This window comes from Antedon mediterranea, chromosome 1 (assembly GCF_964355755.1).
Source record: "Antedon mediterranea chromosome 1, ecAntMedi1.1, whole genome shotgun sequence".
Lineage (NCBI taxonomy): Eukaryota > Metazoa > Echinodermata > Crinoidea > Comatulida > Antedonidae > Antedon > Antedon mediterranea.
In genome coordinates this window covers 17,843,014-17,857,613 of record NC_092670.1, presented here as the reverse complement: position 1 = coordinate 17,857,613, position 14,600 = coordinate 17,843,014, and the positions used below count along the sequence as shown (strand labels likewise).

At 34.1% G+C, this 14,600-nt stretch overlaps 2 protein-coding genes across 2 annotated transcripts; both read right to left on the bottom strand.

The window, feature by feature from the left end:
- Nucleotides 1-35: 35 nt before the first annotated feature.
- Nucleotides 36-4,905, bottom strand: LOC140059687 (protein Abitram-like). Its single transcript, XM_072105630.1, has 5 exons — nucleotides 4,765-4,905; nucleotides 3,368-3,416; nucleotides 2,787-2,916; nucleotides 916-1,062; nucleotides 36-577 (listed from the first exon to the last, which is right to left on the bottom strand). The coding sequence occupies exons 1-5, from the start codon at nucleotides 4,832-4,834 to the stop codon at nucleotides 323-325; spliced, it is 651 nt and encodes a 216-aa protein (XP_071961731.1). The 5' UTR covers nucleotides 4,835-4,905; the 3' UTR covers nucleotides 36-322.
- Nucleotides 4,906-6,554: 1,649 nt separating this feature from the next.
- Nucleotides 6,555-13,184, bottom strand: LOC140059645 (ADP-ribosylation factor 2). Its single transcript, XM_072105627.1, has 5 exons — nucleotides 13,026-13,184; nucleotides 12,042-12,192; nucleotides 11,687-11,797; nucleotides 10,716-10,840; nucleotides 6,555-8,128 (listed from the first exon to the last, which is right to left on the bottom strand). The coding sequence occupies exons 2-5, from the start codon at nucleotides 12,187-12,189 to the stop codon at nucleotides 7,958-7,960; spliced, it is 555 nt and encodes a 184-aa protein (XP_071961728.1). The 5' UTR covers nucleotides 12,190-12,192; nucleotides 13,026-13,184; the 3' UTR covers nucleotides 6,555-7,957.
- Nucleotides 13,185-14,600: the final 1,416 nt, after the last annotated feature.

The window sequence follows — 14,600 nt, the reverse complement described above, 5'->3', positions numbered from 1 at the left end:
ATAAAATCAATTTCAAGAATATTTTGTGTGTTGAGTTTTTATACTACATATTTTTTACATTATTGAGTAAACAAACAGAGCATAAAAAAGATGTCTTAATAAAACACATCAATGTCAATATTTACATTTTAATAGTGTTACTCTTATCGTTCAGCGATTACACTTATATAAAATGCACAAATTATATTGGAATGCTCAACTGAACTTCTTCTACCAATCATAGTACGGTATATAAAATATGCGTGATATAACTGGTTCGTTACGTCATAAATATGCATTGCCTGTATAAACCATTACCACCTCTATATCAATGATTACAGTGTCATGTATTAACATGATCAGTATCTCCACTCTGTTCAACTGTAGTGTTCTCAACAGACAGTGTCCTGTTTCCAAGAGCTTCATTTAATTGCTTCTCTGTACCTCCCTTCTGTTCAACTGGCATGTCCTCGGCCGTCCTCAGTCCTCTACTCACAATGGCCTCATTATATTGTTCTTCTGTTAATAAACTTTTCATTTGTTCATCTGTCTCATAGATCTTTGGTAGAATTATAGCAATGTAACCATCCTTGTCATACTAAAAAAAGGGGAAATATGTGCTATTATAATACAGTGACAACACTAAAGGCAATATTAATACAGTGACAAGGCTAAGACTGTGACCATTTTGTTAATAATTCTAAGGCAGTGATAATGCTAAGACAATGCTAAAAAATTGACAATGCTAAGAATGTGACAATTTTAAGATAGTGATAATGCTCAGAATGTGAGAATTCTAAGACAGTGAAAATAACGCTAAGACAATGCTAAAAAAGTGACAATGCTAAGAATGTAACAATTTTAAGATAGTGACAATGCTAAGAATGCGAGAATTATAAATAAGACAGTAAAATACAAATCCTCATATAATTGTACCTTTTCTTTGAGAAGATTTGGTGTTTTGAGTAGTTTCTCATTGACCTCTGCTAGCTTTCCTCGTATACAGCTATACATTGTATAGTTTGAATCGTCATCACAAGTGACGCAACATAATGCTGATGTTGGGTTAAGCCATTGACCCCCCTGCAACAAAAACATAGAAATGGTATTACATGAACGGACACAACATAACGCTGAAGTTAGGTTAAGCCATTGACCCCCCTGCAACAAAAACATAGAAATGGTATATTACAGGAAGGGAAACAACATAACGCTGATGTTGGGTTAAGCCATTGACCCCCCTGCAACAAAAACATAGAAATGGTATTACATGAACGGACACAACATAACGCTGAAGTTAGGTAAGCCATTGACCCCCCTGCAACAAAAACATAGAAATGGTATATTACAGGAAGGGAAACAACATAACGCTGATGTTAGGTTAAGCCACTGACCCACCTGCAACAAAAACATAGAAATGGTATATTACAGAAAGGGAAACAACAAAACGCTGATGTTAGGTTAGGGTATTAGCCACCCCCCACCCCCTGCAACAACAAAAAACATAGAAATGGTATTACAGGAAGGGAAACAACAAAACGCTGATGTTAGGTTAGGGTATTAGCCACCCCCCACCCCCTGCAACAACAAAAAACATAGAAATGGTATTACAGGAAGGGAAACAACATAACGCTGATGTTAGGTTAGGGTATTAGCCACCCCCCCCCCCTGCAACAACAAAAAACATAGAAATGGTATTACAGGAAGGGAAACAACAAAACGCTGATGTTAGGTTAGGGTATTAGCCACCCCCCACCCCCTGCAACAAAAAAAAAACATAGAAATGGTATTACAGGAAGTGACGCAACATAACACTGATGTTGGGTTAAAGCCATTCCCCACCCTGCAATAAAAACATAGAAATGGTATTACAGGAAGTGACACAACATAACGCTGTTGTTGGGTTAAGACATTGACCCACCTGCAACAAAAACATAGAAATGGTATATTACAGGAAGGAACACAACATAACGCTGATGTTGGGTTAAGTCATTGACACAGTATTCAATAAAATGTGAATTCTTAAAACTCTTCTTAAAATTCTTAGAAAATAACCAGTATGGACTACAAGTTGTTAAAAAGGAAGAAAACATGAGAACATTAGACGAAAGTATGTTTATCAAGTTCATAACAAAAGTAAAACATCCTTCTGCCTATAAAAACAATTCATATGTTAAATTTATTGATGTTAAATCATTGAATATAAAGAGGTCTTAGAGGTCACAGAAAACATGCCAAAAGCCATGTCACAATTAAGTTCATAGATAAACAGCGTCCAGACAGAACATTTTGGAACTAGAGTACCAATCAGTAAACCTATACATGAGGGTAGTGTGGGGGTGTACACTGGTGGTAATATTGAAAAGGTTGGATAGACCACAGGGAATGTAGAGTGGGCGAAAGCTGGTAACATATGGGCGTTTGGGGTTAGGGTTCCTTCATAACCCTAACCCTTACTGATCGTGAGATCGAGATTCAAATCCAATTCTCTCCGCATTGCTTGTATCCTTAGGCAAGATACTTTACTTACGTATGCCTCTCTCCACCCAAGTGTATAAATGGGAACCCGGTTAGATCAAGACACAACTTTGCGCTGATTACTAGCTGCATTATGGGAGTATGTTTCCATACAGGTTTGATCCAAAAAAAATGACTGGGGTAATAATGAGAGAGGTTTCACAATATTAGGCGCTAAATAAATCCAGGATATTATTATTATATTAACATACAGCTAAAAAGAAAACAAATGGTGGGCACAGGCAAGAATAATATTTAACAAAACTGAAAAATGAAATGTTTGAACTTACTTTTTTTGACTTGCCGGATACTTTATTGTCTAAACGATTCATTTTTGACGATACTTGAAAATCAACGTTTTTAACTGTTTTTGTATTTTTTACAATTGGGTGGCTGGGTGCAAGTGTTAGAAGACATACTCTAATGAGAAAAAGCAAAATCAATCAAAGTGTTTTTTAAAAACAATTGCAATATGCATGAATATGTTCTTCTGATGGTCTATTTATTTTGGTGTACACTACTGGGAGATGCAAAGGTTTTTTGTGAGTACAGATTTATTTTTAACTTCCCATTGTTTGCAGGTATGTATAGAATGGTATGGAATGACAAATTCCATTTGCTGAATTTAAATCTTACACTTAAAATATCTTACCCCTGTGATACAATTGGTACTACAATCTTATCATGAAAATATCTTAGTTTCCTAGATCTAGAAAACCTAGTATTACTTCTATATCTTAGTTTTCTCGACACCCAAATTGTCTGAGATGTTTGCTTATTGGGAGATGAAGGTATATTAGTACAGTACATTATGTAAACAAAAACCATTTTAAAAACTAAATTTAAATATTTATTGATAAATTAATTATACCTATTTGAATGCTTCAGTATACAAAAATCTTCTTCAGGACCTTTCATATCTGAAAAATAAATACGGTGACATGCAATATACAGGTGGTATTATTATCACATTGATTGGATGAGTGTCATTGGAAGAAACCAATTCCCTACTTAACCTTTAAACTTAAGTCTAAATATTATTGTTTGACATGATACATAGTTTTCCAAGTTGTGACCTTACTGTGATCTTTTAATGGTTCATATGTTCTTTTACTCAATTCTAAAGCCGATTTTCCACTAGGCGAATTTGTTCGCGCGAATTGAAAGCGTCATGCTATGCGCATGCTAATTCAAGTTTCTGTCTGTCATACTCCCTTCTGCGACGAATTCTTGTTCCTTTGATTTTTTGCTTCAGCGAAATTTACTAATTCCAATTGTTTCTACTTTTTGCGAAGCGAAATATTGCGCAACCAATCAGAGCTCAGGAAATGAGCTATGACGCTTTCATGAGCACTCGTGCGAATCGAAATGCTCAGCAACCACGCGAGGAACATGAACGTCGCAGCTATTCGCTTATGTAGTGGAAAGAGAGTAGGCGATTTTTTTCTCTTTGAAACGTTGGACTCGCGCGAACAAATTCGCCTAATGGAAAATCGGCTTAATATTTTAATTAACATCCGTATTATTACGTCTGTTAATAAAAAATAAATTTCTCTCTTTTCTGGGTCCTAGCGAGACATATTCACATCTTTATATTTGCATAAGTTGAATTACTGTGAAAAAAAATGATTTGTGTTTTGTGGTCCATTCATCAATTTCATGGTAACAACGAAGGTTCTACAGCTAGATCCAAAACATGAAGTGTGCTGGAATTTGTGCTACATTTTGCCATCCATCATTCACTACTAATGTCTTTGAGAGCGCAAAAGTATCAGTTACTTTATTTGGTGTCAGCAATAAAAATAAATAAAACAGTAAAGCAATCAGAAGACAGATCTGAGATCAAAGCTTTGTTGTTACAAAAAAAACATAAAAAGTACGGGGCTGATATATAGCCGACTAGCTAGAACTTATAGTTTAGTATAATTTAAAAAAACAAACAAATAATTTTAATATATATATATCTGATACATTATTTTTTAATTATATGAAGGCATCTTTTGTAAAAATAAATTGTATGTTACACTCTAGGCCTAGCCTTTATATTATAATTAATAGCAGTAGTAAGTAGGCCTAGTTTCACTACTTACTAGCCTAACTGGATGCTAGCTAGGCCTAGACTACTACTACTACTTATAGGCCTAGATTAAGATGAAGATGGTCACCACCACCACACCAGCCCGAGAGTACAAGTAATAAATAATAACACTAGGGGGCCGGCCTAGCTTAGTTTAGCTAGAGGCATACATTATTTATCACTTTGCTTACCTAGTTTAAAACCTCGTCTAAAATAACGTTCTATTACAGAGGGATATGGGCATTTATCCACATTCGACATATTTATATCTAGGCCTAAGAGTTGGCCTTTTAAAAACACACGTGCAAATGTTTTCTTCTAACCATGACAAAGAATATATATCACAAGAATGAGTATTCCGCGATTTGTGCATTAGAAATTTGTAACAGAGAGCTCCAGTGAGTGATGCCCGCCCTCATAAGGGCGGATGTATACATACTAAATAAGACTTGATTTAATAGATATTATACATGTCACATTAAATAGAATTATGATAATAGTTTTTGCAATTGTAAACTATTTTATAATACATATTTATTAACAAACTAGTGTACATTCACTTTTACAGACAATTATTTACTAAAATGCTAAGTTAGTTCACAAAAAAGGCCTAACACAGCAACACCAAAAATCACGAATCGTTACTCAGCACGGCCTATTCTTTACCATTGCCGTGTACTACTCTACGCCCGGTAAATTAAGTATTGTTTTTATGATATAAATTAGTATAAAATACATGTTATTAATAGGACAAAATGTTAAATGTCATTAACATTTATTTGTTTTACCAGAAACAGGTTAAATATAGGAATATTATTAAACTATCCTACGTGAAAACGCGTAAACACCAACATGCCCGGTCACGCTATCGTAGCGCCCGGTTGATAAAGCAAACTGTTTATACGGCAGTTTTTACTAAATAAATTGCATAAAACGAACAATTAAATATCCAAATAGTATTTAACATGATGTTGGCATGTAGTTGATAACATTTTTTATCATGAAAATACTACCGGTGGTCTAGCCTTTGATTATTGAAACCGTCACAAAAAGTTGTATACATCCCAGATACATCCACACTTATGGCGGCGCCCTACCACATGGACAATATTACTGTTACAGGGAAAATCGCGGATTACTCATTCTTGTTATATATATTCTTTGACCATGAGGAGAGAAACAACAAACAAACCAACCCTCTCTACTTTTTTGTTTTTTCTACCACCATCATCCAGAGGGCGCATGTATAATTATGTAACACGTTGTTACCAGAGACAGATCATGGATACAATAACCTACTTATTTTATCCATGCAGAATAAAAAATTACAGTAAAAAATATATTTACATTCAAGTTTACGGTACACGTCATGTATGTAGTTCTGTTACTTTTGAGCTTCTCAATTTCATTGTGGCAAAGAAAGCAAAAATAACCCACAGGTACAGCCAGAATCTTCCACTGAAGCTAAACATTTCAAATTATATTCTATTTAACATCATTGTTATTCTCATGGCGAAAATCTGCAAAACAGTCATACAGGAAATAATACGGATGAACTTCACAGAGAAAGAAACTGTATCGTTTGTTTGATAGATTCTAGTACATCACATGATTTCTATCTTTAGTCGTGAATTTACAAACAATGAAACATGAAGTGTTTATACACAGTCCTATTTTCACTTTCTTGAAAAAAACCTGCTTATCACTGCAGCCAGCATACATGGCAGATCCAGTATTTTTCCAACATAAAATATCAAAAAGAAGTTCATAATTTCAGTTTATTAGCTTCAAAAGGCGGGCGAATGCGCTTCATGTGCAATCCCATTGGATCAGTCATGTAATTTCTTTCAGGGTATATTAAATCAGAAGGGTAGTTGATATGCCCTTAGTCTGGATCCATACCCCTAACGAACATCACCCCACAACACATCACCAATAAATAGGTTAAAATAATGCAATTAAGAAACACACAAGATAATAGTACTTTTCTACACAGTTTTACTTGACATGTGGGAGGTTCAGCATTAACAAAGTTTAACATATTATACCACACATAAATTTATTATACAAAAGAGAATGGGGAAAAAATCATCGGTTTTATTCTACATTAAACAATAAAATGGTTACACCATCCCCTCTCCCACCTCTGTTTTTTTTCTGATTAAATTTAATATGAAACTTAAAAAATAATTACAATATTATAGTTTTGCTTATTACAACCATGGATAAATAAGTACTATACTTATTTCTGTATGTAATAACACAAACTAATGTTATTTGTATTATTTATTTAGAATATAATATAATTAAAAAAATTAAACAGGAATTGGAATAAATCTTGATTTTATATCTCAAAACACATAATTTAGAAGATACATCACCAAATAAAATGTCATTTATACCAATACACATAACATTAACAATTGTCAAATATCTTGAAAAGGTTTGCGCAAGTAATTTGCATGAATGAAAAAAAAAAATCCCAAAATTAGAAACACCATATTTTTGTATTTTAAACAGCAATATAAATATGAATATTTGCATGATGGTTAGATACTATTGGGACACTGTACAAATAGACATCAACTATTATTGTAAACTAGTAAACGTTTCAATTGTATACAATGAAGAAATATCTGGGAGTATTTTCATCTTATAGGCTAGGAATATTTACTAGTCGCTAAAACAATGCGTGAGCCTTAACATTTCTGCAGACAATACACTGTCGCAAATAATAAATGGCTTAGAGTGAGGGGTTTATTAATTCTTTAAACTCCTTTCTTACAGTAGGTAACCCAAATTGATATACAGTAGATCAACAAACGATCCTAAAAAGATCTTCACTTCATCAAAACACATTTCTATCATAAATACAGAACACAACATATTTGAACCCCTTGCTGCTGTTTTTTCTAACCATGTCAATTTCAAAACAATTATTACATTTATAGCAAGGATGACATCCTCAAAAGCAAGAGTTTCATTGGTTGATTTCAGATTACTGCATTTCAATAACAACTATACACCTTATATTCAATGGTTTACATCCTCACGTATGATATCAGTGGTGCTTTCACACCAGAATTTTGTAAACCTTTTGTAACCATTTTGTAAATGGAAGCTAACTCGAAAGGAAGTCTGGAAATATTACATATAAAAAAAGAATTTAAAAACAAAACGTTCGGTCCTAACCATCTAAACAATTCCATGTGTTTTTATAATAGGAATGCTGTATCTGCAGTTACAATTTCTCAGTTATGCTTCTTTAAAGAAAACATACAATTCAATACAGTTGGAATAAATGTATTAAAACAAGACTGCTCCGATAGCTTATTTATACAACATTATCATTTACATTAAGTGTTAATAGTTCTTGATTGGTGCCTATTTGCTTGCATTATTTTGTTTGAGTTGCGTGGATAGCCAATCAAGACCTTCATAGAGTCCGTCACCACTTGTAGCACAAGTAGCCTGGATGTACCATGTGCGATTGCGGAGTGAATGCAGTCCGATCTTTTCTGTCAATTCTGCGGCGTTCATTGCATTTGGCAAATCCTATCCAAAATAGAGTTACAGATTTGTAAAATATATAATCAGTAATGAAACAAAAAAATAACATACATTTAAATTTATCCAAAATAGAATTACAGATTTGTGAAATATATAATCAATAATGAAACAAATAACTTTTATTATGTGTAAAATGTAGGTTTCAATATACCGTAAGGGCAGAATTACCTATTGACTAATACAGTAGTAGTAATTAATCATTTTTTTTGAAAAATAATTTTACCGGAGGGCTTTTACAGTATTTCGGGGCTTAATTCTTTTAATTACTTCCCCAAACAAAGCCATTAAAAGGATTATTAACCACCGTTTTGTAGTTTTTTACAGTAGGCTTTGTTTTATCAATTGTTATAGATAATCTAGATAGACAAAAGCTTCATTGAGATTCCAACAGGTGGTGTAACCCACTGTGTGTGCATATATGGACTGCAACAAAATTAAACTACAGTACACTGGGGTAGCACTAACATTTCATTTTGTTTAGCCATTTGGCGAAAGTCAAAATATTTTTTTTAGTCAAATCAGTTTATCTATAGCCAAAATGGCTAAAGTCAAATTTTTTTATTTAGCCAAATGAATCGGTTTTTAGCCAAAATTTAAAATTGTTGAAATATAATGGTAAAAACATTTTAGTCAATTTATCTATGTCAACAGGTCTATACACTGTTCCCTTAACGTTTTTGTAAGGCATTGAGATAAAGAACCATGCCTAAATCACTGTATGATTAAAAAAAAATTTTTTTTTTGTATTTCTTTTACATGATCAAAACAATTGTTCAAATTGTTTTTAATCATACAGCATTCATACAGGTATCAATTTAATAAGAAACATTTTACAGTTTTCTTAAATCCCCTGAACGCTATGTTACTTTTGTTTTTTACGCTTGGCTGGTCATGTTTGTGTGTACCAGGCGAAAATCGTTTCCTAGACTTCACGGTCACTCAGCATCACCGGCGCGCAATTGTGTATGCTCAAGAGGTGCGAAAGTGCAGAACCGCCGGCTTAGGCCTACAAAATTATGTACAACAACGGTATATCGTATGCTAAAAATATTGAGGAAAATTCCTAGCAAACGAACAATCGCATCGTTGTTGAACGTAAGATAACATAGGCCAAAGCACAGAGTACACGACTTTCCATCCCTCAAGGCTGCGCCGAAGCGTTTCTGTCAGGGCGAGAAATTTATCCAGATTATTATTTATTTACACAACAACACAGAAGCCGGCGGCCGGCCCCGCTCGCTCAGATGCACATGTGTGTTTAGCTAAATCCCTGTTAGACTCTACTATTTCCCGCATGTTGTTTTGTTTACACTGACGCACGAGGGAAGTTTATTACTTTTAAGGATAAAATATGAAACTACATTAAATTGGAAGACTCTAAAATGCATAACGATAAGATTAAGACGTCATTCATCGAAGATACTATAATGTTTCTTTTTAATCTGAAAAGTACACCCCTATCGAAAAATAGACAATCCCGGTAATTAGCCGACCGTCGGCTACGTAGTCGTTTGTGCAGCGCACAACACGTGATAGTTTGGGTGGACTTCATCATCCATGTGTCGTGTAACGTCTGTCTCTCTGTGCAGTCTACCTCTGCTATCTCCATCTTTTTAAAATAACAAAGAGACGCCTGGTACAACGAAACAAGTTGACGAAAAATGGATCTTGAAGTAAACAACGTGATAACGAACAAAATAAATGCTTGGAGATCGACAAATGGACCTTTTAGTTGGACTTTATGCTTTTGCCAAAATGATTATTTAATTAGCTATTTTATCATATGTCATCGCCAAAATGGCTAAAGTAGCCGTTTTATTTTTCGCCAATCTGCAAACGTTTTCACCCATGGCGATCAGCCAGTGCGAGCCCAGGTACAAGCTCAAACCTATTTAACAGAATGCCGAGTTCCGAGGATCAAAGGTTTTATCTGTGGCTGCGACACGATCAGTTCCACAACAGACACTGCGTGCTGCTGACGATATGTACATAGTACAGTACTGTGGATATTTGTCGCAGGCAGACATAGGATCCAAGGACTGTTACAAGTTCCTATCTTGGCAAGGCGAGCTCAGTGTCCTGTTAGATTACCTTGTTTAAAACCACATGAGCAAATTATGCAATCTATGTTGAGGTTGTTTTTAATATCTTCATTGCCCATGTCACTAACTTAGTAATAAGTGCGGGAATTTGTCTGCACCAACACAGTAGAGGGCGTTGTGACTACTATGTAATGTTAATTCATTGTGCACATGCAGGGACATTGGGACGTGATTCCTTGCTCCCCACCTCAACTAAGTTATGACGGTTTCTAGGTACCAGGTGATGACAGACTACACATCGATTGACCAGACATAGTTACGTCATCGCAAATTGAAAGCACCATATTATTTGAAACTGGATGCTCGCACAAAATCTATAATCAAGCCCTTAGCCAGAATTGTTACAGGGGGAAGATAATCTTAAATAGCTAGGCTAGTTAGCCTATTTACAAGCTCTTCTCTGAAAAAGAGGGCTCATTCAAACCGTTGAGTCCTGATATTCTAGTTTTTAAATTTAAGAACATGCTTACCTGTTTATTAGCAAATACTAGGAGTACAGCATTTTGAAGTTCATCTTCAGTCAACATTCTATTCAACTCATCTTTAGCTTCTATCACTCTTTCTCTATCATTACTGTCTACCACAAAGATTAATCCTAAAAGACAAAATAATGTTTGCATGGCAAAGAAAATACGAGTAAACGCAGGTTTCTGCCTACACCAAATAAGTAGGCAAAGAATGCTATGTCGTTTTGGTTACTTACAGTAAGTACATTAAGTATGTCTCGGTTTCCAATGAGGATGATCAAAGTATATTGATCGAAACGTTAAGAAACTTAACAGTTCTTTTACTATATATACGACATTAATACTGTATTTAATAAACACTTGTATTTCCCTTTTCCACATCAATCAGATTAATTACATTTATTTAGTTTTTATACTACAGTAATTGCATTTACACTACTGCTGCACAGTACTCAAAGTTGCAACATGTGAAAACTTTCTTTTTCTACTTTCATCATTAAATATAATTAATTTAGTTTTAATTGCACCAAGTTGCGTTTGAATTTTGAATATCAATAGGCATACAGTATTTGACTGTCACTTGCAAACACTTCACAGTTATCTACTCTCAATACTTGATAAAGAGTGAGGAATTTGAGGAGCTATATATGCTGAATATCTGCTCAAACAGCCCAATCAAATACTGTCGGACTAATTTCTCTATAGACGATAAACAGACAAGATGGTTTATACATTACAGCAATCAAAAACTTTCTTTTAAAGAAAATGAAAACAAAATGCAAGAACAATATATATGGTTCAGCAATGTTTAGGTCCTAGGCCCCCTCCCTCCTCTATTTTAAAATTCTGGACCTTCCACAGGTGAATGATGCCAAGTGAAAACTAAGGTGGGTGTAATTTCTCACCTTAGTCAATGTAGAACTACATTTATGGTATTACTTCCAATTGACTTTATTTAATGTGAAAATCTTTACCTTGTGTGTTTTGGAAATAATGCCTCCAGAGAGGTCGAATTTTATCCTGACCGCCGACATCCCAAACTGTAAAGCTAATGTTTTTATATTCTACTGTTTCCACATTAAATCCTGCAAAATAAAATATTACAAGTATAAAAATTATTATTTTTACTTAATGTACAGTTAATCAGTTGTGAAATAAACACTGTCTTGCCTGAAAATACTTCTTCAAAAAATGAAGCCACCGCCGATCGTTTCACTGTGTCTAAACCCCTAAAAAAACTATGGATTTGAAATATTGAAAGGTTCAAAATAATACTTAAAAACGCAGAAATCCATGTAGGGATCGTAACTACATGTAAGTTAAACTTACCAATTGTTGGTATTGTTGTAACAATTTCTCCCAATTTAAGTTTATACAAAATTGTGGTTTTGCCTGCAGCATCCAATCCAACCATAAGGATCCTCATCTCTTTTTTACCAAATAGGTTTTGCATCAGCTTTTGAAATGCATTCCCCATCTTCTGCAAATTATCAATTTTAAAAACAAGTGCCATTATTATTTTCTGTATTCAATTTGAAAAATCTTACAAAAGGCTTAAATAGCAAATTTATTGAGTTATTGTATATTATTATTGCTTTGGTCATTTTGATCATCCATGGGATTTTGTTACTGTAATCATATTGTATTCAACTGTAAATTATTATTCAGCAGTTTTTTAATAAAGAAATTTCATAAAAAACAATTAATTAAACATTAAATAACATTAGACATGATGTTATTGCTGGCATGCATTTTATTTTTCTTTTTTTTTTATAAATCTAAAATACTCAACATAATTAATAAAATGGTTTTGACCACAAACAAGTTAATTAACTGGTTGGTGCACATAGCAGAAGCAATTTAGCTAGGGTCTGGTTATGCCTAAAACAGTACAAACAATACAAGTTCCATCATAACTATAACATTAACAAGAGAAGTTACTAGGGCGGCCTAGCTAGACAAAATCTATATTATTTCACTGTATGTACGTCAGCATGGCTAAAATATGAATAAGCTTCAGGTTGTTGAGGCATAGGCTAGGCCTACTTAGGACCAGAAACGGCCCATTTATTCACCGCCCACTATCTTACCGCAAAATCCAAACCCGCCTTACCCAACACCACTGCCCGCGTCTGCCTACTAACTAACTAGGCCTAGCCTGGCTAGCCTGCACCACCCATCATCATCACTGCTTTCGGGGCAGCGTTCTATTTTTCACTGCAATTATAACACCCACCGGTTAAAAATAGTGATTGGAAATTAATTTTCTACTTATTATAATACCTACTAAGATAGTTAAACTTAATATTTTACCGTCAAATGATTGATAATTTGGTAAATTTCAAAAACAAAACCCGGTACGACAAGGCCAGGCACACAATCGCTAAATAAATTTGGCAGATATCACTTCCTCTTTCTTTCTTTGCACAGAAAATGGCGATCGTGTGTAGGAGGGCGCCGGCGATTGATGAGTTGGATTGGTTCACGTGCCACGCGTCCATTTGCAATTGGGATACAACCATTCGTCAATATCAATACCCCAACCACGTGACAACTATACAGTAGAAGTATAAAGTACATACCAAAACTCCCAAAACCATTAAAATTAGTTCATAATCTAAATAGTACGTGTACTGTAGAGAAAACTTTACGTGACTTGTTAAATGTGCGATCTTGCCATCAATGATTTATATTTAAAACGGTTCTTTAAAATATTGTTATATTATTTCAAATAATGTATTAATTGTGAGTAAAAATGGAAGTGTCGTCAAAAGTTCAATCGTATAAACACAAAAAGCTTCACCGTGTGCGGGTGGGGTGGCCTAAAATGTGAAATGAAAAGATGCATACATGTCCCTCTCTCATCCACATCCAATTAGGATTAAAGAATCAGACGTAAAATAAGCAATTTTGCAGTTTAAATAAGATTACTTCCGTAGAAAAAAAACCCCAAAACATTCACTTTGATAAAAAGAGAAAAACAGAAATAACCATGGGTGGACCTGTTGAGTCACTGATTGAATAAATTTGCCTTTTTTTTTCTATCCAATTTATGGTCAAAGTGAATATTATGTGACAATATATATTGTCCCATAAAAACATGAAACGTGAAGAAATAAATTAGGCCAGAGGCCTAGTTTTAACAAGAGTCACCTCAGGTGACTCTTGTTAAAACTAGGCACCTCTGCCGTAGGAAAAGAAAATGTTACTTAATTATACTTTTATATCATATAAAAATGACAAAATAAACGGTTAAATTAAACAAAAACAATTGGCTGGAAGCTCTTTTTGCTTTATAAATTAAATTTTTTTCAGGTAAATAATTTTGTTATTGGTCAATTATTGGTCGTGAACTATTCTGCATAAAAGACAATCAACAAAAAATTTAAAAATATGTTTTCAGGGGGTTGGCGATATCGGTCTACTATGCGCAGGCTTCTTGTTGATTGAAGTGAGAATTGCCTAATTAATTATTTTTTTCACACCTGTTCCGGCACGGAAATAATATTTTGTTCTGTAAAAACTTCTTTTTCTTCTAATCTTTAAGTTTATGGAAAAAAAGTGCGCACACAAAGGAAATAAAATTTAATTTGGAGTCAAGACAATAAAAAGAAACAGTTATCTGAACATTAGACTTGCCCCAAGTCTGTATTGTTTTTTATTTTTATTTATTTGTTTTTATTTCGACCGCGATTTTTGTCTGAAAATACAGACTTGTGAAACACGTATAGAAATCGATTTGCAGACCGCAAACATCCAATAAGAATGACGTAGGTTATCATACCGTATTTGGCTATATGGGGCGGGCGGTATGTAAATACGGATTTCGAATCAACCAATGATCATTTTGTTTCAAAATGAAAAAGATCGAGTACGTACAGTGCTGAA